Source organism: Microchirus variegatus (assembly GCF_963457635.1).
Source record: "Microchirus variegatus genome assembly, chromosome: 9".
Lineage (NCBI taxonomy): Eukaryota > Metazoa > Chordata > Actinopteri > Pleuronectiformes > Soleidae > Microchirus > Microchirus variegatus.
The window spans coordinates 1324541-1351314 of NC_139810.1; the positions used below are offsets into that span (position 1 = coordinate 1324541).

Consider the following 26774-nt stretch of genomic DNA (forward strand, 5'->3'; position numbering starts at 1 on the left):
CTTTGGCGTAGGTGATCTACAGAGTGTTGGATCCAGCCATCAGGATCGAGGATCCGTACAGCCCGAGCATCCAGAGTGAGTCACACTAACCACCTGGTTCCTGCTGCCAAGAACATCCACACCACTGTCACGCTGATGACTGAGTCAGAAACCTCATCGTCACATCGTAAATCGAGTCAAGTACGGCTTTTAAAGAGCTTAGCAGCAGTGGCCGATCACATAATATACGGCCTCACAGAAATCTCCAAGAAAACCATGTAACACTTTTTGTTTTCATGGTTCTTTTACTCACATTTGTCACCTCGCATCAAACCGGACACAGTGAGCTCTTGTTATCCAGCTGTGACACACGGTTATGGGCTGTAACGGCTCGTCTCTCTGGGGTGTGAAACATGGCCCTGCTGAGTGGAAGTCATGGAGAGAGGGATGTGAACAGCAGCTGTTTCACTCCCACACAGTCTTCATGTTTAGACTGGCAAGACATTAGAGTTTTACCCAGAAACCCAAGCTCTGTTTTGTCGATGCTGCAGCAGCAGCAGCAGCAGCAGCAGCAGCAGCAGCAGCAGACGTTGACTCGTTCTCTCTGTAAATGTCTCGATGTAAATGACCTTTTTCACAGCTGAACCATCAGAGTTTACTCTCTTGGCGGTTGTCAAGACGATGAATCACCTGCCAACTCTGAATTGAAGCATTTCCTCTTCTAAATTGGAGGAAAATAACTCCAGTCACGACCCTGACTCGAACCTTCTCCATCTCCAACGTTAAGCATTTGTCCATCACAGTTTTTCTGAGCTTAAAACGGATGGTCGTCGTCATTTCAGATGAGTTCAGATAATCCGGATCCAGCCTGGATCGGCACCACACATCAGTGTAGCTGTCCAGATGTTTACTGGCTGCTGTCTTCAGCTCAATCATTTCCCCTCTGGAAGGGCGGACAACTCGAGCTTCTTTACGAAAGTTTTATTCCGCACACTACTTCAAACTAACTAACAGGTCGTGAACCGACAAAGCGTACAGGTTCTGACGATCGGTTACAGTTAAAAGAACGGAAATTAGAGGTTCACGTATAACGAAACGAAGCTTTGGTGACGACTGCGCTTTGATTACAAACTGCACATGCTCCATGGACTTAGGGCCAATTCCAATTCCTATCTTAACCCTTAATCTTAACTGGCCCTCAAAACCAAGTGTTGAGGGTTATTTTGTCACTTGGAAATGGGACAGCCCTTAAATGCAGATACGTCTTCAGACTGTAGGGGGCAGAATAACACATTTACGTCAGGATTATTTATTCCGATCCGTTTGTCAGTCAAGTTATTAGGTTGTCAGTTAGTTATAAGATGGAACTCATACAAATATTCAGCTGACAGTTACCACACACCACGACTTATTGAAAAGTAAACCACACCGGCCGACTATTGACAAAAGATCGTAAAATAAAAATAAATGTTACGCAACAATGACGTCAGTAATCCATAATATGGGCCTGAACTAAGATCATTTTTATATCTCTATTAACAAAGAAAACACTTCATTTGTAGCGTACTCACAGCCCTTAAACTTGCCCCTCAACTTAATTTTTCTGAGAATCGGGACAGCACTTGCACTAGAGGGAGCATTTTTGAGATTGAGGGTTAAGCAAGGAATTGGAATTCACCCTTTTTCATAACGTCTAACGCATACGGTTTCACCTGCTGGAAAGTTCTACAGTAGCAGTGTTTAGTTTTTTGGGTCTTTTCGTCCTACGTTCCTTCCCGAAGAAGCACACAGCTCAAGTAAAGCAAGACAGCTTCACACAGATTCCGAGTGGAATGGTTCAGTTCCATTTTTCCATTCTTTGGTATCCTTCAGGTACCAGAGTAAAATGGTCTGGTACGGTCGTCGATGTCTTGTTGAGCGAGCTGCTGGGCGTCCTCCTTTGTTGTCTGTTGTGTTGGATGCCGTCGTTTTGTTGCTCCTTTAAAAGACGCTAACAACAGTTAACTTACTGAAGCTCTGTAGAAAACATCGTAGTCTTTCTTTCTTCCTGTGGCCGTGGGACAGAACTCGGTCATCGACGTCCCTGTTTCAGTAATTACCCAGAAGTCCACAGGGCACAATCGAGGTTCCCGCAGCTTTAAGTAAAAGCCTGAAATCCCTGCGATCTCCTGGGACTCATCTCAGGGTCCTGACCCAGTTATAGCGAATGACCGTCTTAAAGGATGATGGTAACTTTGGTCTCTCATAGCTTCACGATCCCTGGAGTTTGAACCCTAATGACTGAGTTTCAGTCAGGCAGAAAACACATGATTATCAACTGAGAACACACACTTTTTTTTTTTTTTTACATCTTATGTTCACGTATAAAGGAGTGGTGACATATATATACGCAGGGTTTCAGGCCTCGGCCTGTTCAAAGCTGCTTTTAGGCTGCAGCAGATACAGAGGCCTGAGTTTTCCAGTCTACTGTTACGACATGAGCACGAACACACAGTGGCTCAGTGTGGTGGAGCTGCAGGGATTAGAGATCATGTTACTGCAGATAAGGTCAGCGGCCGAACAGCAGAACACTGTGGGTTCTCACATGAACCCTTTTATTCATCTTTATGTGACGGCGCAGAAAGTCGGGATGCTGAAGTTCACTAACCCTGTGTTTGAACGTCACTATGATATCATGACAACTATGTTTGTCTACACTCTTAGAAATAAGGGTTCCAAAAGGGTTCTTCTACAAGGGCTGAGGTTCTACCTGGAACTTCTGAAAAACCCTTTCTTTGGCAAAGGGTTCTTGGTAACACTAATGGTTCCAGTAAGAACCATTTTGATCCAGAAAACCCTTTAAAACCCCTTTGCTGAATAAAGGCTTTTAAAAGGGTTCTTCGCCCAAGGTTCTACCTGGAGCCATAAAGGGTTCTCCTATGAGGACAAGCTTAGCACTTTTATTTCTAAGAGTGTATGATTAAAGGCACATTTACTTTTACTTTGCACTTATTTCTTCAGTTATTGTGCGACAAGTACACTCTTGGAAATAAGGGTTCCAAAAGGGTTCTTCTACAAGGGCTGAGGTTCTACCTGGAACCATTTGCTTCTGAAAAACCGTTTCTTCGGGAAAGGGTTCTTGGTAACACTAATGGTTCCAGTATTTTGATCCAGGGAACCCTTTAAAACCCCTTTCCTGAATAAAGTGTTTTAAAAGGATTCTTGGTGGAAAGTTCCACATGGAGCCAAAAAGGGTTCTCCCATGAAGACAAGCCGAAGAACCTTATATGGTTCTACTTAGCACTTTTATTTCTAAGAGTGTAGGAATAAAGGCACATTTACTTTTACTTTGCGCTTATTTCGTCAGTTATTGTGCGACAAGTACACTTTTAGAAATAAGGGTTCCAAAAGGGTTCTTCTACAAGGGCTGAGGTTCTACCTGGAACCATTTGCTTCTGAAAAAAACGTTTCTTCGGGAAGGGGTTCTTGGTAACACTAATGGTTCCAGTATTTTGATCCAGAGAACCCTTTAAAACCCCTTTCCTGAATAAAGGGTTTTAAAAGGGTTATTGGTGGAACCTTTATAAAAAGGTTCTACCTGGAGCCGAAAAGGGTTCTCCTATGAGGACAAGCCGAAGAACCTTATCTGGTTCTACTTAGCTCTTTTATTTCTAAGAGTGAACACTCTTATAAATAAGGGTTCCAAAACAGTCCTTCTACAAGGGCTGAGGTTCTACCTGGAACCATTTGCTTCGGAGAAACCCTTTACCGAAGAAAGGGTTTTTCAAGGGTTCTTGGTGGAACCCTCCAAAAGGGTTCCAGGTGGAACCAAAAAGGGTTCTCCTATGAGGACAAGCCGAAGAACTATATATGGTTCTACTGAGCACTGTATATATAGAGTGTACAGTCAGAAATGAAAGTGTGTAAACCACTCACTCTCCAGCACCTAAGTGTTTTTAGCTCCAGGAGCTGCTGCTGGTCTACTGCTGCTTATTTTTCTGAGTTTGTGTCACTGAGATGAAGCCAAATGAAGGTTTTAAAACACTGAAGTCTCATAAATAAGACGTTACGACTCAGTGATGGAGGCAGACAGTTTTCTTTATGGAGTTTGGTGCGTGAACGTGAGCAAACTTACATTTCCCGTTTGAAAAGACTGTCTAATGTTGAGATGACGTGGAAAACGTGTTGTTAAGATACCGTAGACTCAAGTAGGTGTGTGTTTTATTTAGAGAGCCTTTTGTGAAGTGGCTAAAATCTGATTCTATCTCTGTAAAGTGTCTGTGGTCACTTCTAGACTGTAGTGATTTTAACAGCTGGACTCTAACAGCAGATTAACAAGGAGGAAGGAACCACGAGGGAGGCAGAGGAGTCTGGATGTGAGATTTGATATCTTCTGGGAATTTAGTAAAAAATTTATGAAATTCCAGCCTTTGAATGATCGTCATCTCACTTCACGACACACTTACAGTATCTCCGTCCTGTTTCCATCAGGCCAGCTGAAGATCACCAACATCAGAGTGAACTTCACCAAGCTCCACACACTGGGAGACAACCTGCTGGACCCCAGAGCCGAGATCAAGGAGAAGTATTACTACGCCATGTACGAGCTCGTCATACGGGGAAACTGCTTCTGCTACGGCCACGCGTCGGAGTGCGCGCCCATCGACGGCATCAAGGACGATATCGAAGGGATGGTGAGTGATGATGAGATGATGTGAGCACCAAGAAAAACATGTATTTGTTTGCATTTTTTTATTCACTTTTGATAACAATAACAACAATCAATATATATTTTTAAATTAGACCCTACAGTATTTCAGATACAGTCCTCTACCAAAGTGCAACATTCAGAACATTAAGCGCAATTTCTTAATTGCAATAATTTAAAGTCATAATTTTAACCCTCATTGTACCAACATTAGCTAGCTTCTCTACCTTTACCGTAAAATGACAAGTCAACCGTTTGGTAGAGCATGTTTTAAAAAATGATTTGACCCTTATAAGATTTATTTTTGCTGAATTAAGTTACATAATTCTTTACAACTCCTCTGAAACGACGCAGTGCCATCTAGTGGATTTTTTTTTCGTTACACAACTACACCAAATGGTAGAGATGGCTCATAATATCCGCGAGAAACGCGCTCGGATATTATGGTCCGCAGATTTTAGCCGCGATAACTGAAAAGGCGTTTGAGATTAATTTTTTATTATTTTTTCATGGGTCACATACCCCCTGTAGATGATCCCTACTGATTTTGAGCTGTCTACCATTATTATTAATTAGTTAATTAGTTAATTAATGATATAAAAACCATATTTTCGCCTGTATCTTCCAAAGTATTGCAGGTATTGGCTTCAAATGTTGCATGGGCATCACATACCACCTGAGAATTATCCCTATCTTTGTAGCTTTATTATTAATTAGCAAATGAATTAATTTATTATGCTAAAAACACATTTTGGGCTTTATCTTCCAGACTGATGGAGATATTGCCTTCAAATGTTGTACAATGATTCATGTAACAACTATCTACAAGTACAATCATTATTACTTTGGCTATGATTGGTAATAGTTACATAATAAGTTAACTGGTTAACTTATTAGTGAACACAGAAAAAATAGTTTAGGCATTTTTTCTTTATTATTGAGCTCATTTGGACACATTGAGGATATCATGGGTTTATTTAGCACTTATTCATAATATTTATTACATTATAATATACATTTATTAATTATTATATAAAAAAATAGTTAAGCCTCCATTTATTTATTAATGTGGTTTTACCTTCATCTCTGACACTCTGATCTCCTGAAGGTTTATTTTCAACAACAGAAACATGGACGCTTGCTTTGGCGTCATCTTCAGATTTAAGCTTTTAGCCACAACGCCATCAACACCGATAAGTTCTTCTAGAACACTTGTTATCTTCCACAGTTTGTTGTCCTTCCTGCTGCGTGAAACTACACAACTAGTGACGGGAAACGCGCGCGTCTACGTTCTTGTTTCTGCTGAAAAATAAGGTCTGATGATTTACTGTAGCCTTTCAACACAACCTTTCTCTCCGTATGGGTTTTTCAGGTTCATGGCAGGTGTGTGTGCAACCATCACACCAAGGGCCTGAACTGTGAGCGCTGTGACGACTTCCACAACGAGCTGCCGTGGAAACCTGCAGAAGGACGCAACACCAACGCCTGCAAGAGTGAGCGAACATTACAACACTATAGCTTTACGCGACAACGATCCGATCACAAGCGGTCGTTGCGTTGCCACTTTTTATTTCGCGATTAGACGAGCGTCTTTGGGTGGAAATCTGCAGGCACACGGTGACGCAAAAGTGTGTGAAATTTGATGTGGTATGCTACAAACTGAGCTGAGTTTAATCTAAAAAAATAAAAGTATATCGGAATGACTTGAAATTTACCATCATAATAGTCGGCATCGCCCTGAACAAGGATCCGTTGAAAATATTTGCATATCTTTTAAGGAATAATTTTAATGAATTTTTAAAAATCAGGAAATTAAAGTGCATCCATTTGCCCTGATGCACTTTAAAAGTGCAAAAACAAAAAGTATCTCGGAATGACTTGAAATTTACCATCATAATAGTCGGCATCACCCTGAACAAGGATTTGTTGAAAATATTTGCAAATCTCTTCAGGAATAATTTTAATGAATTTTTGAATTTCAGGAAATTATCCATTTTCTCTGATGCACTTTGACAGTGAGCTGACTTTCTTCTCAAAAACAAAAAGTATCTCGGAATGACTTGACATTTACCATCATAATAGTCGGCATCACCCTGAACGAGGTTCTGTTGAAAATATTTGCAAATCTCTTAAGGAATAATTTTAATGAATTTTTGAAATTCAGGAAATGATCCATTTGCCCTAATACACTTTGACAGGGAGCTGAGTTTAATCTCAAAAACAAAAATTATCAAAGAGGTTAAAGTAACAAAGAGTGTTTCAGACTGAACGTATTCAGTTTATTTAGGATATAAACCTTTTTAGAAAAACCTAGAAATGTAAAAGAATGAATGTATTAAGTACTTTTTCTAACCTTTTCATTCTAACCCTAATCTGTGTTGCAGAGTGTAACTGTAACAGCCACTCAGACCAGTGTCACTTCGACATGGCCGTGTTCTTGTCCACGGGAAACGTCAGCGGTGGAGTTTGTGATAACTGTCAACACAACACTGTGGGTCGTAACTGTGACCTGTGCAAACCTTTCTACTACAAAGACCCTTTCAAGGACATCAGAGACCCACGAGTCTGCGTCGGTGAGTTTCACCTCCAATGTTTTATCGTTTACCATCACATAAACTTTGCGTCCTGGTTTTTATTCTTGTCTGCATTTTGTTCCATTTCAACACAAACGACCGCTCCCTTGATTTACACGATCCAACCATCGTGGATCCAACATCCAACAGTCTGTGATGCCTTCAGGGTCCTGTTGTCACGAGTAAATCCCAGTTCTAAACAGAGACACTACGTCAATCACTCGTTATTGATGTATTTATTGAATGTTTACTCTGTATTTCCATTTGAATTCACCTTATATTACTTAAGATTTCATCACAAGAACCTGACAATCATTTATGGATTTCTTTTTAAACAGATTTTTTAAGTTTTTACTGTTACTGCTGTCCCCAAATGATTGATCAAATCTAATCCAGGGACTTCAATACATCACTACTGTAAACTGACCTGTCCGTCCTGCAGCTTGTGACTGTGACCCTGACGGCTCTCTGAACGGCGGCGTCTGCGACAGCCACACGGCGCCGTCCCTCGGCATGCTGGGAGGTCAGTGTCGCTGCAAAGCTAACGTCGAGGGTCCGCGCTGCGACAAGTGTAAAACGGGCTTCTTCGGCCTGAGCGCTGATAATCCTCAGGGCTGCCAACGTGAGTGTCGACGTGGTCATGGATGCAGTAGCTGTGGTGTTGTTTAAGTCACGCCCCCTTTAACCTTTAACCTTTGACCTTTAACCCCTCTCCAGCTTGCTGGTGCGACAACAGAGGAACAGTAACAGGAAGTTCTCAGTGTGACCCCGTCAGCGGAGACTGTTTCTGCAAACGTCTCGTCACTGGACGCAGCTGTGACAAGTGTCTGGTGAGACGTCCTTTCATTTTCTCCGAAATTCAAGTTCAAACTAATATTTCTCTGATTGTTTATGTACAAAGTCAATGCACAGACGCTAAGTTTGAAGAATTAGCGACGATCGGTGTTGAGATTCTCCGCATGACGTCACATATAGAGGAGAACATGACGATTTTCGTGCGTGGACACATACTGTCAGGCTGACGAGCCGATCTCAGACTCGTCGCTCTGTCCGTACGCGATGCCTCCTCCTCCTCCTCCCTCTTGTTGAGCTAACAGCTAATGCTAACACATGAGTCAGCAGATTTTTCCTTTCTATGGTGAAGAACACAACACCAATTTCAGAGACTTTGCTGTGATAGTTTTTATCGTGTCATGGTTTCCTGGAGCTAACAGTGCGTTCCAGTTGAAGTCGGAAATTACGAGTTCCCAAGATGGATTCCAAGATGGCTGCCAAGATGGTGTCCACACTTAAAAACACTTATATATACTATACACTATATGGGTTATGTGTAAATTTATATATATATGTGTGTGTGTTTATATACATATGTTTGTATACATATATGTGTAGTTATATATATACATATTTACGTATACATATATATATGTATACGTATATATATACGTATACATATATATGTATATATATGTTTGTATGTATATATGTATACATATGTATACGTATATATACGTACACGTATGTGTATATATGTATATGTATGTATGTATATATGTATACATATGTATACGTATATATGTATATATATGTTTGTATGTATATATGTATACATATGTATATGTATATATATATGTATGTATGTATATATGTATACATATGTATACGTATACATATGTATACGTATATATGTATATGTTTGTATGTATATATGTATACATATGTATACGTATATATATATGTATGTATATATGTATACGTATATATGTATATATATGTTTGTATGTGTATATGTATATTATATATACATATACGTATATGTATATATATGTATGTATGTATATATGTATACATATGTATACTTATATACGTATATATATGTATGTATGTATATATGTATACATATGTATACGTATATATGTATGTATACATAAATACGTATACGTATATATGTATATATATGTATGTATGTATATATGTATACATATGTATACGTATATATGTATGCATATATATATATACGTATACATATGTATACGTATATATGTACATATATGTTTGTATGTATATATGTATAGTATACGTGTACATATACGTATATATGTATATGTATGTATACATATATATATACGTATACATATGTATACGTATACATATTTATATATATATATGTATGTATACATATGTATATGTATACTATAGAATATAAGTCTGTGCATGGTAGGACTTAAATCTCTGACTCGTGCCGCTTCATAGATTCTCGATGATTCTCGTTGATTCTCGATGTGCTGAGGTCTCAGCCTGAAATGTCAGCTGTGATCCGTCGTCTGTTCTAATTCAGCCTCTTGTCTGACTCCCAAACCTCTCTCAGCCTGGAATAGTGGAGGCAGGAATGCGAGTCTAAATTTAGCGGCGGAGGATTTAAAGCTTGTCCGGTCGGTGTGGCTTTACAGCGGAGCAGGCCTAACATGGTCAGGACCTGGACTGGACCACGAAAGTGGATCCTGACCATGTGAAGTCTCGTTTTAGACACAATTATGTCAACAATGGAAATAATGTTTGGTTCTGGCGACGAGTGACGTCATCAACGCCCATGTTTTACATCAAGTGATGAAGGGATTGAATGTTGTTTTATGGGATTAGAGAACTGGAAATGAGATTTATGACTCATTTATGCTGCTGTAGAAGTTCCTCCTGAGGCTATAGACTAACACTATGTCTGTGTCTGTCTCAGCCAGAACACTGGGCTCTGAGCCACGACCTGAACGGATGCAGAGGCTGCGAGTGTGACATCGGAGGAGCTCTGGACAACCAGTGAGTGGCGCTGTGGAGCTGCAGCTCCACATACACCTCTATACACATCTGTACATATTCCATTAAAAGCCAGACGTTTTTGCCACATTAACAATGTATAGAGTGTGTTTATGATTCATTTAATGTTAGATTCATTGAAAAAAAATTGCTTTTACTTCAAAAATAAGGACATTTCTAAAAAATTTAATATTTTTTTCAAAATGTATTTATTTTTACTGAAAATTTTAATTATTTTCTCAAAATTTTAACTTTTTTTCTCAAAATGTATTTATTTTTTCTCAAAAATGTCATTTCTTTCTCAAAATTTGTTATATTCATAAATATTATATTCCAAAACATCAAAATTTGAATTTTTTTCTCAAAATTACGTTTTTTCTCTTAAATTTTTTTCTTCAAATATTTTTTTTTTTTAATTGTAAAAAAAAATAATTCTAAATTGTAATGTTTTTTTCCTCAATTTTATTTTTTTCCACAAATTTTCAATTTTTTTCTTAAAATGTGTTTATTTATTCTCAAAAATGCAATTTCTTTCTCGAAATTTGTTATATTCATAAATATTATATTCCAAAACATTGTTTCTCTCAAATATTTTCCCCTCAAAATTGTAATTTTTTAGTAGTAGTTTTTTTTTAAAAACACTAGCTTTTTCTCAAATTTTTTGTTTTTTTCATAAAATGTATTTATTTATTCACTTTTTTTCCTTCAAAAATAAGGACATTTCTAAAAATGTTAATTATAGCTGCAGCATCATCGTAAACACTGTAAAAAACTGTACAGTGGTTACACTGTAGCTGTAAAATGATTGTTATCCTTCATCTCTGCAGATGCTCCATGGAGAACGGTCAGTGTCGCTGCCGCACTCACATGACCGGACGTCAGTGTTCTCAGGTGGAGTCTGGATATTTCTTCATGGCTCTGGATCACTTCCTGTACGAGGCCGAGTTAGCTAAAATGGGACAGGTGAGACGACTGCAGTGTGTATGTGGAGATTCTGTCGCTCCAGGAGGGAAATATCGCTCAAAAAGACTGTTTATTTATTTTTTAAAGGGCTGTTCACTGGAAACCAGGGAGCATCAGCAGGGTCGTCCTGCCTCATGGACGGGCTTCGGGTTTTCCCGAGTGCCTGTGGGCGGAACCCTGGAGTTCCTCATCACTGACGTGCCTTACTCCATGGAATATGACCTGCTCATTCGCTATGAATCACAGGTTTGTCAAGTCTTGTACATTTGCTTTTATTATCTTTGCTAAAAGAGGAGAGAGAGACGCGTGAAATCAAGCATTTAAAGGGTTTTTAATTTGGTAAATTTAATTTGTGTTCATCATTTTCAATCCACACAGTGATTTATTTACAATAATCCTGCCTAATCCTGCCTAAACATTTTTGCTGCTTTATCTCACTGTTACAAAGCTTTTTCTAAAGTTTGTAAACCACTCACTCTCCCACACCAAAGTCCACAGAGAAAATCATTAAAAAAACAGACGTTTTTACCACATTATCAATGCAGTGTAATTATGATTCATTAATTTTTTTTTCCTCAAAAATTTAATTTCTTTCGCGAAATTTGTTATGTTCATTAATATTATGTTAAAATTATTTGCTTAAAATTTTAATTTTTTCTCAATTTTTTTTTTCTCAATTTTTTTTTTCCTCAAAATGTTATTTATTTTTTTCCTCAAAATTGTATTTTTTTCCCTCAAAATTTTAATTTCTTTCTCAAAATGTGTTATATTCATAAATATTATATTAAAAAAAACATATTTTCCTTCACAAATGAGGACATTTCTAAGTGAGCCCGAACTTTTGAACGCTAGTGTAAAAAGGTTGATTCTATCGATGGACTTTGGTTTGGGAGAGTGAGTGGTGTGGTCCAGCATGAGCTCATGAACCCTTTAATAAATGTCGCTCAGATGCCTCGGGACTGGGAGGACGTGCGGATCACGGTGATCCGTCCTGGTCCGATCCCGACCAGCAGTCCGTGTGGAAACACCATCCCAGACGACGACAGACTCAGCGTTTCTCTGCCGGCTGGATCCAGGTCAGCGGTTTAAACGCTCTAACACACACTCCGCTCCGCATCAGCGCTCCGTGTTTTCAGTGTGCGTTGACTGTGTTTGTCCCAGGTTCGTGGTCACTCCTCAGCCCGTGTGTCTGGAGCGAGGCGTGACGTACAGTGTCCGCTTTGAGTTCAGACGCTATCAGGACGCCAACAGCATCATCAACGGAGCGGCCGACGCTATCGTCCTCGTGGACTCGGTGAGATTCTTCGCCGGTTAAAAACCTGACTTATCCAGAATCCTCAGAAACTCAAACATCTACTGCTCTCCTCCTCCTCCTCGTCTTTTCCAGATCGCCCTGATGCCACGTTATTCCTCCATGGAGATGTTCAGCGCCGGCGACGCAGCCTCCAGCGTCAGGAAGCAGACGTACGAGCGTTACCGCTGTCACGAGGGCGCCAAGAGCGTGAGCCGCCCACAGATGAGCGACACCTGCGCCAAACTCATCACCAGCATGTCGGCCATCATCAACGACGGCGCTCTGCGTGAGTGGACCTACGTTTATATACACTACCGTTCAAAAGTCTGGGCTCAAGGAAAAGCACTTTTTTAAGAAAAAAATACATTTGGAGAAAACTTTTTTGAAAAAAACTAAAATTTTGAGAAAAGAACATAGAGGAAAAAGATTTTTTTTTTAATTTTGTGATTTTTTTTTTAATTTTGAGATTTTCTTAAATTTTGAGATTTTTTAAATTTTTAGATTTTTTTAAATTTTTAGATTTTTTTAAAATTTTGAGAATTTTTTTTAATTTTGAGAATTTTTTTTAATTTTGAGAAATTTTTTTAATTTTTTTAATTTTTATAAATTTTGAGAATTTTTTTAAATTTTGAGAATTTTTTAAATTTTGAGAATTTTTTTAAATTTTGAGAATTTTTTAAATGTCCTTATTTTTTGAAGGAAAAGCACTTTTGATCAATCAAAGAGTGACTTTTATGGAAAACACAAACACATTGTATAGGTGACCCCAAACTTTTGTAAGTGGACAAATATGTGGATAAGATAGAAGATAGAAGAAAAAAAAATAGACTGATGTGTTTTGATGTTTGATAAATGACCTGAATGAATGTGAATGACTCATTGACAGATAAGCTCTTGCCTGACGTTCCTGTGTGTGTGTGTGTGTGTCCTCCTCAGCCTGTAACTGTGACCCTCAGGGCTCGGTCAGTTCTCTGTGTGACCCTCGCGGTGGTCAGTGTCGCTGCAGACCGAGCGTGATCGGCCGACGATGTGACCAGTGTGCGCCGGGAACTTACGGCTTTGGACCGTCAGGCTGCGTCGGTGAGAAACTCAAAGATTTCCCAGGATTCTCTTCTTCTTTATTTATCTATAAAGTAAACAACATTTAAACCAGTCGCCAGTTTCTTTAGTGTTGAGACTTTGTCCATGACCTCTGTACATGCTGCTGGCGCCCTCTACTGTCTGTTAGTGCACAGATACAGACTGTATCGGTGTGGTCTTCTGCTGTAAACCAGAGAACGGCTGCTCACTGCTCATTTTCTCTTTTTTCTGACTTTAGAAATATGAAATAAGACATTCATAAAATTGTGATTAATTTATCAGTCAGATCCTTTAAAATGACTGTTTTATGGACGTTAAGACAGAAAAAACAGTCAAAACACAAATTATATTGAGAAATGGTTTGAACTTCAGTCGTACCTAATAAAATTACCCTCTCTCCTCCTCTCTTTCTCCTCTCCTCCTCTCTCTTCCTCTCTCCTCCTCTCTTTCTCCTCCTCTCTTTCTCCTTTCTCCTCCTCTGTCTCCTCCTCTCTTCATCTCCTCCTCTCTCTGTCTTCCTCTGTCTCCTCTCTCCTCCTCTCTTCCTCCTCTCTCTTCCTCTCTCCTCCTCTCCTCCTCCTCTCTCCTCCTCTCTTCCTCCTCCTCTTTGTCTCCTCCTCTCTCCTCCTCTCTGTCTCCTCCCCTCTCTCCTCCTCTCCTCTCTCTCCTCCTCTCTTTCTCCTCCTCTCTCCATCTCCTCCTCTCTCCTCCTCTCTCTGTCTCTTCCTCTGTCTCCTCTCTCCTCCTCTCTGTCTCCTCCTCTCCATCTCCTCCTCTCTCTCTTCCTCTGTCTCCTCTCTCTCTCCTCCTCTCCTCCTCTCTTTCTCCTCCTCTCCATCTCCTCCTCTCTCCTCCTCCTCTCCTCCTCTCTTTCTCCTCCTCTCCTCCTCTCCTCCTCTCCTCCTCTCCTCCTCTCTCCTCCTCTCTTTCTCCTCCTCTCCTCCTCTCCTCCTCTCCTCCTCTCTCCTCCTCCTCTCTCCTCCTCTCTGTCTCCTCCTCCTCTCCTCCTCTCCTCCTCTCCTCTCTCCTCTCTCTCCTCCTCTCTGTCTCCTCCTCCTCTCCTCTCTCCTCCTCTCTCCTCCTCTCTCTCTCCTCCTCTCCTCCTCCTCCTCTCCTCCTCTCCTCCTCTCCTCCTCTCTCCTCCTCTCTCAGCGTGCAGCTGCAGCGTTGAAGGCTCAGTGACTGGTCTGTGTGATAAGGTCAAAGGTCAGTGTCAGTGTCGTCCAGGAGCGTTCGGTCAGCGTTGTGATGGATGTCAGTCTGGTCACTGGGGTTTCCCCAGCTGTCGAGCGTGTCAGTGCAACGGCCACGCGGATCAGTGCGACCAGCGGACCGGAGTCTGCTTCAACTGTAGAGACAACACGGGAGGAGACAAGTGTGACAGGTGAGTGAGTCCCAGTCCTCTGTCTGAATCCATGTCAGAGTTTATCACAGACACTAAATATAGGAAAAGACACGGGAGGAGACAAGTGTGACAGGTGAGTCCGAGTCCTCTGTCTGAATCCATGTCAGAGTTTATCACAGACACTAAATATAGGAAAAGACACGGGAGGAGACAAGTGTGACAGGTGAGTCCGAGTCCTCTGTCTGAATCCATGTCAGAGTTTATCACAGACCTAAATAAAGGAAACAACACGGGAGGAGACAAGTGTGACAGGTGAGTGAGTCCCAGTCCTCTGTCTGAATCCATGCCAAAGTTTATCACAGACACTAAATACGGGAAAGTAATAATAATAAGTAGTATAAGTAATATTCTTTATTATCCCCCATTGCTTTGATAAAAACTACTTTTTAAAAATGTTATTTTAGGGAGAGTATTTCACATTTAATTTAATTTAATTTAATTTAATTTAATTTAATTTAATTTAATTTAATTTAATTTAATTTAATTTAATTTAATCATTCTGTAGTAGTATGTATTAAAATAATTAAATATGACACGTTTTTTAACTATATTATGGTAAAATTAAGAGGAAAAGTGAGTTCAACAAACTGTTGTGTTGTCGATGATTAAATGTTAAAAAACAGTAAGATTTATCAAAACTAAAAAATATGACAACGTCCTTACGATATTTTGTAAATTGTTTTATAAACAATACGAAGATATTTCGTTGTGGTTTCTTTGTTATAGAGGAGCAAGAGTAATATTTACTGTTTTTAATATGTTTTTAAAATGGTTTAATTTATTTTAATTTAATTTAATTTAATTTTTAACCCATTTTTACTCTTTGGCTTTTTACTACTTGGTTTTTGTCTTTTTTTTTGTTTTATTGAATGACCTGTTTATTGTTTATGTTGTTTTTATATATTTCTACAGTATTTTATTGTTTTATTGTTTGTTCTTATGTCTATTATGTCACACATTGTTATGTTTTATTCGTTTTATTTATTTATCTCTGATGTACAGCACATTGTTTTGTTTTATAAATAAAGTTGGACTGAATTAATTTAATTTAATTTAATTTTCTGTCACTTGATCCTTATAAATAAACCTTTACGAACCGTAATAAGCTCTTATTTTACCGTCGTCTGTGCAGGTGTGCTAACGGTTACTACGGTAACGCAGCTCTGGGGCCGTCCGGCGGTCAGTGTCGTCCGTGTCCCTGTCCCGACGGCCCCAACAGCGGACGCCACTTTGCTGCGTCCTGTTACCAGGACAACCGCGACAGACAGGTCGTCTGCAACTGTAACCAGGGCTACACAGGTAAAGGCACAAAATGGCCGTCTGTCTTTGAGAGTGTGAGTTTAGCGCGTTTCCGCAGTACTTTAAAGAATACTTTGATGTATTTGTACAAACTGTGACCCCGATGAGGTAAGAGCGACGTTTGTGAACGTTAACCTGTGTCGTTTGTTGTTTCCTCCTCCTTCCCCTGTATTACTGGCACAGGGATTGTTAAACGCTCTGGGGTGACCATTTTTAAGCGTGAGTAATGATGATGATGATGATGATGATGATGGTTGACCCCTCCCCTCCCCCCCCACATCCTCCCCTCCTCTCTGTCCACCATCACTTTAACCACACGTCCATGCATGACTTCAGCGTGACGCACATTTTTCAGAAATCTTCCTCCTGTAACTCGACATATCATCGTCACTGACATCACAGTCGCTATGACATCACAGTGGCTATGACATCACAGTGGCTATGACATCACAGTAGGGCTGGGTGATGTGGTCCAGAAAGTCCAAAAAAACAACCGCTATTGTAAAGCTGCTTTGCTCCATCTATCAAAGAAATCGTTCAAATTCAATAATTCTGCAATATCGGTGAAAAGTGAGAGGTCCAGTGTGGAAGCATTAGCGACACCTAATGGTGAGACTTCATATTGTAAGCAAAAAAAAAAAGGAACTCCGACACTGACCTTTCCGTTTTTGACTGTTTTGTGGCAAACTACCCTCCCATGTCAGAAAGGATGTTGTTCTTCCTCATTAGCGTAATTAGACCCGCTTCTGATTCCAGTGGAACAGAACAGAACAGAAGCTTAACCACGTGAGCTTGTGATGTGAAGAAGCTATGCTAAACGCCCATAAAGCATCTTTAGCTTAGCAAAACACAGCTTATTTATTTTCTGTCTACGACTAAATGTGGTAAAAACAATCACCACTTTGAACAGACGTGAACATAAACCATGTGCTATCTTCATATCGCATGCTAGCAGCTAATGTAATGACTCAGCTCTATATGCTTAATTTGAGCTAAGTGGACAGACATATACACATGGGTAGTTTAGCTATATTTGAGCTAAGTGGGCAAAAATACTAATGAGTAGTTTATCTACATTTGAGCTAAGTGGGCAAACATACTCATGGGTAGTTTAGCTACATTTGAGCTAAGTGGGCAAACATACTCATGGGTAGTTTAGCTACATTTGAGCTAAGTGGACAAACGTACACATGGGTAGTTTAGCTATATTTGAGCTGTGGGCAAACATACATATGGGTAGTTTAGCTATATTTGAGCTGTGGGCAAACATACATATGGGTAGTTTAGCTATATTTGAGCTAAGTGGGCAAACATACATATGGGTAGTTTAGCTATATTTGAGCTAAGTGGGCAAACATACTAATGGGTAGTTTAGCTATATTTGAGCTAAGTGGACAAACATACTCATGGGTAGTTTAGCTATATTTGAGCTAAGTGGACAAACATACTCATGGGTAGTTTAGCTATATTTGAGCTAAGTGGACAAACATACTCATGGGTAGTTTAGCTATATTTGGAGACAAGTGGACAAACATATTCATGGGTAGTTTTTCCAATCACTGATAAATAATCCCACTTAAATGTGACACACTGGACCTGGAATTGTGGTGCATTCATATTTGTCAGTGAATTATCGCCCAGCCCTTTGTCACCAAAGTAAAGTCAACAGAAGATTTGAACCAGGTGTGTTTGTGTAAATGTCACCATCACAAGGACGTGACCTTTCACTCTCAGTCTGGATCAGCTTCTGTCTCTTGTTTGGATTCCAGGTTTAACTGCTAGTGAAATAGCCATTAGATTAAAAACAGCCGTTAGATTAACAGATTAACATTCATTTATCCACCACCGTGTTCACTCTCTCTCTCTCTTCACGGACACTCAGGCGCCCGGTGTGACGAATGTGCCCCGGGTTACCACGGTAACCCCTCTCAGCCCGGAGGCCGCTGTCAGCCGTGTCAGTGCAACAACAACATCGACATGTCGGACGTGGACGCCTGCGACAGGAGGTCAGGGGAGTGCAGGAAATGTCTGTACAACACCGAGGGCTCGGGCTGTTCCATCTGCAGGAGCGGCTACTTTGGTGACGCGTCGCGACGCAACTGCAGGAGTGAGTGTTTGAGAGTTAGTGACATCTAGTGGTGAGACTGAAGATGGTAATAACTCTCTTCTCCCTAACTCCCAACTATGGTGGTCTTTACAAACCAGAAAGGTTGGCGTTCTTCGTTTGTTGATTCACGCTCTCTGGAGAGATTTGACAGTCAAAGAAGAAATCAACTGCTCCATAGTGGTGGAGGCAATTTGAAATTAAAACTATAATAATAATAATAATAATAATAATAATCCATCATGATATTTCAAATTAAAAATAACAATTTCAACACCAAAGTAAAGTAAAATAGTTTTTATAGTTTTCACAAAAAGAACATGATGATGCAAAAATGAATCTACTAAAAACAGAATTATACAAACATTAAATTGATTATAACATGTAGACAATTGTAATTAAAACACTAGACAAGTTGAATTTAGTACTTTTAATATTGAGATAATTATAAGTTAATTCATTATTATTATAAAAACAGATTTTTGCCTCAAATACACATTTTCTTAGACGGTTTTACAGACATATTTATGTTGATAATCATAACACAGTGGAGCTTTAAAAATAGCTATTTAGCCAAATTTTATGAAACTGCTTTTATTTGCTTGGGTCGTGAAAGCAGTATTTTTTATTTATCCTCTTAGACCCAGTTCTGATTCCAGTGGAACGGAACAGAAACTAGTTTTATCAAAATGGAGAAGCTAAACCATGTTAGCATGTGAAGAAGCTATGCTAAACGCCCATAACGCATCTTTAGCTTAGCGAAACACAGCCCCAACGCAAGCTGAAGTTCAGCTGTGTATTTATTTGTTTTCTGTCTACGACTAAATGTGTTTAAAACACTTTGAACAGACGTGAATATAAATCATGTGTTATGTTCATGTCGCGTGCTAGCAGCTAATGTAATGACTCAGCTATATGCTTAATTTGAGCTAAGTGGACAAAAACATCCTAAAATCTCTCCACAAACCACTCATTCTGACCTCTTTTCACATATGTCATCAATCATTTTCTCGTATTTGTTCAGAATTGACTGTACAGGGACTTGGTAATAATGCTAAATGCTAAAATGCCTCGTGCCTCCTTTGATTTCAGAGTGCACGTGCAACTTCCTGGGCACCGAGCGCAGTCAGTGTATGGAGCGTTCAGACTGTGTGTGTCAGCGCGCCACAGGTCAGTGTCAGTGTCTGCCAAACGTCGTCGGTCTGACGTGCGACCACTGCGCCCCCAACTATTGGAACCTTGCCGGCGGCAGAGGCTGCGAATCGTGCGGCTGCGACCCCAACAACTCCGTCACCTCCTCGTGCAACGAGGTACGAGAAGCGCGACAAAGCTACGAAACACGACTTTGCAACTTCTCAGAACCCATGATTAAAAAAACGTGCTTTCCCGCAGTTCACCGGTCAGTGTCAGTGTCGCGACGGCTTTGGAGGGAAGACCTGCACGGACTGTCAGGAGAACTTCTGGGGAGACCCGAGGACGCAGTGCAGAGGTGAGGACTCACAAGGTCCACAGTCAAACTAAAGACATGGGAAAAAAGGGATTATTTACTGTAGGTTTAGTTCATCCATCCATCGTCTACCACTTTATCCTCCACATGAGGGTCACTGGGGGAATGCTGTGACACATACAGAGACAAACAACCATCCACTCTCACACTCAATGTACCTAATCCCCCATATTGCATTGTTTTTGGACTGTGGGATGAAAGGTTTCGTTATTTATTTGCAAAATGATTCAATTCCTGGAGGCAAAAACTCTGCCTCGAGTATTCGTTTAATTCCTCTCTCGCACGGAGAGTGAAACAGTCCGTAAAAGGCAGTAAACGCTTAAACAAGAAGCTAACAAAGGTGCAGTGGAACCGCTGTAAACTACAACAGCACGTCCTCAATGATTCAGCATCTGAGCCGATAGCATCCTGTTGCTAACGCTGCCGGCACACGCTAACGTAAACATTTCTGTTCGCTGATTTAATGGAGCTTACTATGGCTGCAGCTATCGGCGGATATTTTTAGTGCTGTCAAACGTTAACGCACAACGCGTTTCCATGACGGAAGACGCGCGTGACGTCATGTTTTCGTGACTCCCCGATTATTAAAACGAGTTTCTAAAGTCAACGCTAAACTTTAAAAACAGAGGCACACATACGCAGTTACACAGGTACGCTAACGTTATTTGTAGGCTAACCCTAATGGCGCTAAAGCGGCTAATGCAGCTAACGGAGCTAACTGGTAAACAGTGCCTGCCTGGACTCCGGTGTCGCGGCACGTAAACATGACGTCATTCCGGTCAGTCATCATGGAAACATGTCATACGTTATATTGTTGTAATCGAGTATTTTACCGATTATTCCTCGATGAATTGTGTAATCGTATTTTTAAAAAAACGTTAAAAAAAAATCTCTCTATATATCTCTCTATAATAATTTTGCGTTTTGCGCCCTTGATTAATTGAAAAAAATAATTGGTTGAATACTCGATTACAAAAGTATTTGATAGCTGCAGCCCTAGAATTGTTCAAATTTTCAAATTACAGACGTTGCAAGACAAACAAAAACATGACAATACATTTAGTTCCAGTCCAAGAGTCCAGATAAAGCATCAGCGTATGCGTCCAAACACAGTAAAGTCAGGTCAGTGAAGCCTTTGTGGCTTTGTGGGAGGAGTCATCGCAGACAGCTAGAGCTGGAAATGAGATCAGAGTCTGTGATGTGTCCAGGAGGCAGCAGCATTTTCATATTCAACACACTTAAACACTAATATTTCCATTCTGGATGTAAAACTGTCGGAACAACAGTCTTCATGTTGTTGTGTTTTTTGCCTCCTGCAGCTTGTGACTGCGACTGGCGCGGCATTGAGACGTCTCAGTGCAACCGCATGACCGGACACTGCGTCTGCCAGCAGGGGGTGTCGGGCGTACGCTGCGACCAGTGCGCCAGAGGCTTCTCAGGCCAGTTCCCGCACTGTGAGCCCTGCCACAAGTGCTTCGGCGACTGGGATCGCATCGTGCAGGTGCGGCTGACGCGCTAATCCCCGGTGAAAGAGGAACGCGTGGAAAACGAAGTGTTAATAATAAATTTGCTGCATCTCCAGGACCTGGCGGTGCGTACCAAGGCTCTGGCAGACCGAGCCCATGAGATCCAGACCACCGGGCTCACGGGGGCCTACGAGAAGGCCTTCAGAGACCTGGAAGACAAACTGGCAAAGGCTCAGGGGATCGTGAACGCGCGCAACGCCACTGCCGCAGCCGTCACCACGCTCATGGAGCTGATAGAAGATCTGAGGTACAGGGAAACAGGAAAGCTCTACACTGAACCCGTCTGTGGCTCTTTTATTGTATTATTGTGGTTTACGTTCCACCTGTAACCGCTTGTCCCACAGATCCCAAATCAGTGAAACCACAGACACTCTGAACCGCCTGGAAGGAGATTTAACCATCGTACAGGACAGCAACTCTGAGGTGAGCAAAGAGCTGAGTTCTCTGGAGAGAGAAGCCAAAGAACTCAACCTCACGTCAGCGCAGCTCCACCATCAGCTGGATATCCTGAAAAACTCCAACTTCTTAGGTGAGAGAAGAAGAAGAACCTTTCTTTCTTCACTGAGTGCAGCTTCACTGATTAAAGGTCCCCTATTGGGCAAAATCAACTTTTTAATCTTTTAGTAATGATATTTGCGACTCAGGGGGCCATACCAGTCCCCAAAATGTGAAAAAACAAGACTCAGTCATGTTTTAGTGGTTCCACTTTGTGTAAGTATAGGCGATAAAACACGCGATGTTTAAACCTCCCTCGGAATGACGACATAGCAAGCATTTCCCTGTGAAATTTCAAGAGTGCAGGCGAGGGAGGAAGAGTGGCTGCACAGCGGAGCACAGTGTTTTACACAAACTTCCAGCCTCAGAGGATTTTTTTGTCCAGTGGATATATTTTATTTATGAAAAAAATGTTCACAAGCTTCACAAGCCCTTTGTAGTTGATCGCGTATGTAAATTCCTATGCTGGAGGGACACCTTGAACGCACCAGTTACGAGCCTGCGGTTAGCGAGTGACATGTGTGGATCAATAATATGAGGAGCATGCGTTTGAAAGCACTGCAGAAAGATGTAGATGTTTTCCTACATTTCTTCTCAACCAAAGGCTGCCTTTCTGTCGTGTTTCCACGTTCTCTCCTCGTGTTGTTGATCCACACACGTCACTTGCAGCCGATGTAACACTGGTGCATTCAAGGTCTTTTTCTAGCATAGGAATTTACATACACGGATTAATCGTTTTTCCTCGATTCTAATGTTTTTATGATCGCGAGAAGCCAAAATCGTGGCCACTCTATGCATTACGGTAAAACGCAGAAACAACAGGTTAACGGACATTACTATGGGGTATATGGAGCGGGGGTTGTGACGACGCTGCATGACAATAGGTGATAAGTGGTGACAGTTAGATCAACACTCCCCTTGAAGCAGTGGATGTGTGTTTACCTGGGTCTCATTCACATGTAAATGATCAGGCACAAAACCGAGCGTTCTGAAAAAGGCTGTTTTGGCAGAGTTATTGAACTGTTATTGTGCTTCATCCTTATTTTGACTAAAGCATGACATAGACATGTTCATTAGGGCACCAGGACCTAGTTTAACTTGGGTTAATAGGGTATAATATCGGACCTTTAAATCCTTCGCCTCTCCAGGTGCGTACGACAGCATCCGCGGTTCCTACAACAAGTCCCGGGACGCCGAGCGACGAGCCAACGAGTCCACGACCACCAGGCCCAGCACCATCAGTCAGTCTGCAGACACGCGGCGCCGCACCGAGCGCCTCATCAACGCCAAGAAGGACGACTTCAACCGGAAAAATGCAGCCAACAAGCGCTCGCTGGGCGACCTGAGCACCAGAGTGCAGGGCCTGAACCTGAAGAAGATCAACGAGAAGGTTTGACCTCCTGCTGTGGTTCTCCCCGCCACGACTTTCCCCGCTTCACATCAGTAAAGTTTCTCTAAAGTTTCTCCTCGTCTGCGCCCACAGGTGTGCGGCGCCCCGGGAGATGCTCCCTGTGCGGAGAGCCCGTGTGGAGGCGCCGGTTGCCGCGACGACGAGGGGAAGCGTCACTGCGGAGGCCTGAACTGCAACGGCGCGGTGGCGGTCGCCGACAACGCTCAGGAGAAAGCCAAGTTTGTGGAGAAGGAGCTGAACAAAGTGATGGGAGAGGTGCAGGGACTCTTTATCAAGGTGTGTAAGACGCACTCTGGGAGTGTTGCATGATGGGATTGATTAGGGTTTTTCCAATTTGAATCCCAACAGGTCAAGGACTCATTTGTACTCACTGATTTGGTTCATTGGACACTTTTAAGCCGTGTTTTTCCACTGAGTGGAACAGTTTGGTTTGGGACCAAAATAACCAACCAATACTGGTCCATATGTGGGACCACCAGAGTCACATGGTACAGTACAGTCACCTGATTGGGCGACAGATAAGCGTCACTTCCTTGTGACCGGTGTCTCTTCAACTCCCACAGTCTCTTCTCATACACACTTTGAGCTGCTGGACATCCTCCTTTGTGCTGTTGCCTGCCGTGTCGCGTCCTATCCAGGGCTTTAACGTTCCAAAGTGTGCCATACTGTACCCAACCGAAGACTTTGGCCACAACCAGTGTCCTCCTCGTGTCCTTGTGACCTTGTTTCCTTGTGTCCTCAACCCCGGTGACATAGCATAACATAGCGGCCCTTAGATGGAGAAGACTAAAGGCCACATTATACTTCTCCGACTGCGTAACCACGGAGACACCTCGAGACTTCATAGTTCTCCGTCGTGGTGCCGGATACGCACTGCAGTTTCCCGCCCGATCAGTAGGGGTCGCTACGCAAGGTTGTTGTGTTTCTGGCTACAGTGAGCAATGGCATCCGAGAGAGAAAGACTGTTGTTGTTGTTGTTGTTGTTGCAGCTGAATAACATTGAAACAGTGGCCGTCTCTCACCTGAAATAATTCGTTTTCTGTCCCGGAACGCAGTTTTAAAGCGGAACTTGACCGGAAGTTCCAATTAAGGCTGTTTTTTAGTGTGTATCTGCGTCATTACCTTGTTTACGAAGCCCTGAAGGTCTTCTGACTCTGGGTCTGACTCCGGGTCAAAGGTCGTCAAAGGGACTGCGGCGGGGTGTCGTGAAGAAGCTATTTTTAAACACTGTTAAAACAATGTTTTGATAATGAGGAGCAGTGCATCCACCGTTCCAGAGGGGGGCGCTGTGCTTCTGAGAGCGGGTGTGCTGAATAGTACTGGCCAATCACAAGACTCTGAAACATCGCGGCTGGCGAACAGCGTCAGAAAAGACAGATTTCTATCGGCTCGTTTACAGCAACTAGGAGGTTTTTGAGCATAAAAACAAGTTAATGTATGTAAGTAGACCTCCATAACTAACATATATGTGCGACAGGACCACTCTATGTGACCTTAAAGATCATTTGAGGCGAGAAAGTAGCCATTTAGAGTCTAAACATGTGCTGTGCGTGTTAAGATATGACGTATTTATAGTTTGGCATCGACGTTGTCGGCGGTGATCAGCTCCGCCTCTGTGGACGGCACAGAGCGGTGTTATCTCGGCTCGTCCTGAGGACCAATTGCAGCTCTTGCCATCTCCGTTGTCCCTTGACGAGTGACGGACACTTTCATGCAGCCGGAGACGCCGGAGAGTCTCTCTGACGACGTAGAGGGGTCTCTGTAACCTAAGGAGAGCATTTTCCGTAGAGTATAAATTGGGCTTAAACAAAGACAAACTGTCCTGTCCTTCCGTCCTCTGTCTTTTCTTCAGGTGGCAGAAGCCAAGACTAAAGCAGAGGAGGCCAAAGGTAAAGCCCAAGCAGCTCTGGACAAAGCCACGGCCACCAAAAACAAAGTGGATCGCTCCAACGACGACCTGAGAGACCTGATCAAACAGATCAAAGACTTCCTCACTCGTGAGAACTTTACTAACTTTGCTAACTTTACTGACCTCGTCCTTAATGATGTTGTGATGACCTGACCTGACCTGGTTCCTCACGTCCTCCCTCTCCCGCCTCACAGAGGAGGGAGCAGACCCGGACAGCATCGAGGCCGTGGCCAACCAGGTCCTGGAGCTGTCCATCCCCGCGTCACCGCTCCAGATCAAACACCTGGCCGACGAGATCAAGGAGCGCGTCCGCAGCCTGTCCAACGTGGACGCCATCCTGGCAAAGACGCAGGACGACGTCCGCAAGGCAGAGCAACTGCTGCTGGACGCCAAGAGAGCCAGGTCAGTTAAAGGTGCAGTGTGTGATATTTAGGACGGTTTGAAGTCACTGCTCATGAACTATGTCCGAATTTTGACAAATACAATTTTGAGAAACAAAGTCAGAATTCTGAGATTCATGTCTGAATTTTGACGAATAAAGTCAGAATTCTAAGATTAATGTCTGAATTTTGAGCAAAAAAGTCAGAATTCTGAGATTAATGTCTGAATTTTGAGGAATAAAGTCAGAATTCTGAGATTAATGTCCGAATTTTGACGAATAAAGTCAAAATTCTAAAATGAATGTCCGAATTTTGAGGAATAAAGTCAGAATTCTGAGATTAATGTCCAAATTTTGAGGTATAAAGTCAGAATTCTAAGATTAATGTCCAAATTTTGACGAATAAAGTTAGAATTCTGAGATTAATGTCCGAATTTTGACGAATAAAGTCAGAATTCTAAGATTAATGTCCAAATTTTGACGAATAAAGTTAGAATTCTGAGATTAATGTCCGAATTTTGACGAATAAAGTCAGAATTCTAAGATTAATGTCTGAATTTTGATCAAAAAAGTCAGAATTCTGAGATTAATGTCTGAATTTTGAGGTATAAAGTCATAATTCTGAAATTAATGTCTGAATTTTGAGGAATAAAGTCAGAATTTTGAGGAATAAAATTAGAATTCTGAGATTAATGTCAGGATTTTGAGGAATAAAGTCAGAATTCTGAGATTAATGTCTGAATTTTGAGGAACAAAGTCAGAATTCTGAGATTATTGTCTGAATTTTGAGGAACAAAGTCAGAATTCTGAAATTTATGTCTGAATTCTGAGATTAATGCTGAATTTTGAAGAATAAAGTCTGAATTCTGAGATTAATGTCTGAATTCTGAGATATATGTCCGAATTTTGAGGTATAAAGTCAGAATTCGAAGATAAATGTCTGAATTTTGAGCAGAAAAGTCAGAATTCTGAAATTAATGTCCGAATTTTGACGAATAAAGTCAGAATTTTTTAGGAATAAAATGAGAATTCTGAGATTAATGTCAGAATTTTGAGGAATAAAGTCAGAATTCTGAGATTAATGTCAGAATTTTTTAGTAATAAAGTCAGAATTCTGAGATTCATGTCTGAATTTTGAGGAATAAAGTTAGAATTCTGAGATTTATGTCTGAATTGTGAGATTAATGTCTGAATTTTGAAGAATAAAGTCTGAATTCTGAGATTAATTCCTGAATTCTGAAGAATAAAGTCAGAATTCTGAGATTAATGTCTGAATTCTGAGATTTATGTCCGAATTTTGAGGAATAAAGTCAGAATTCTGAGTTTAATGTCTGAATATTGAAGAATAGTCAGAA

General features: G+C 41.3%; 1 protein-coding gene across 1 annotated transcript in view; it reads left to right on the top strand.

Moving 5' to 3' along the window:
* Positions 1-26774, top strand: part of lamb2 (laminin, beta 2 (laminin S)) — a 57926-nt gene that overhangs the window by 26280 nt on the left and 4872 nt on the right. The window contains exons 7-31 of the mRNA XM_083894686.1: positions 12-75; positions 4450-4652; positions 6039-6159; positions 7051-7239; positions 7682-7861; positions 7957-8069; positions 9971-10050; positions 10875-11010; positions 11098-11256; positions 11959-12086; positions 12172-12304; positions 12398-12590; positions 13241-13384; positions 14537-14768; positions 15922-16088; positions 17971-18195; positions 19285-19502; positions 19585-19681; positions 21019-21200; positions 21282-21472; positions 21570-21754; positions 22869-23110; positions 23204-23407; positions 24984-25128; positions 25235-25442. Of these exons, the coding sequence (XP_083750812.1) occupies positions 12-75; positions 4450-4652; positions 6039-6159; positions 7051-7239; positions 7682-7861; positions 7957-8069; positions 9971-10050; positions 10875-11010; positions 11098-11256; positions 11959-12086; positions 12172-12304; positions 12398-12590; positions 13241-13384; positions 14537-14768; positions 15922-16088; positions 17971-18195; positions 19285-19502; positions 19585-19681; positions 21019-21200; positions 21282-21472; positions 21570-21754; positions 22869-23110; positions 23204-23407; positions 24984-25128; positions 25235-25442 (4139 nt within the window). The remainder of the gene's footprint in view (positions 1-11; positions 76-4449; positions 4653-6038; positions 6160-7050; positions 7240-7681; positions 7862-7956; positions 8070-9970; positions 10051-10874; positions 11011-11097; positions 11257-11958; positions 12087-12171; positions 12305-12397; positions 12591-13240; positions 13385-14536; positions 14769-15921; positions 16089-17970; positions 18196-19284; positions 19503-19584; positions 19682-21018; positions 21201-21281; positions 21473-21569; positions 21755-22868; positions 23111-23203; positions 23408-24983; positions 25129-25234; positions 25443-26774) is intronic.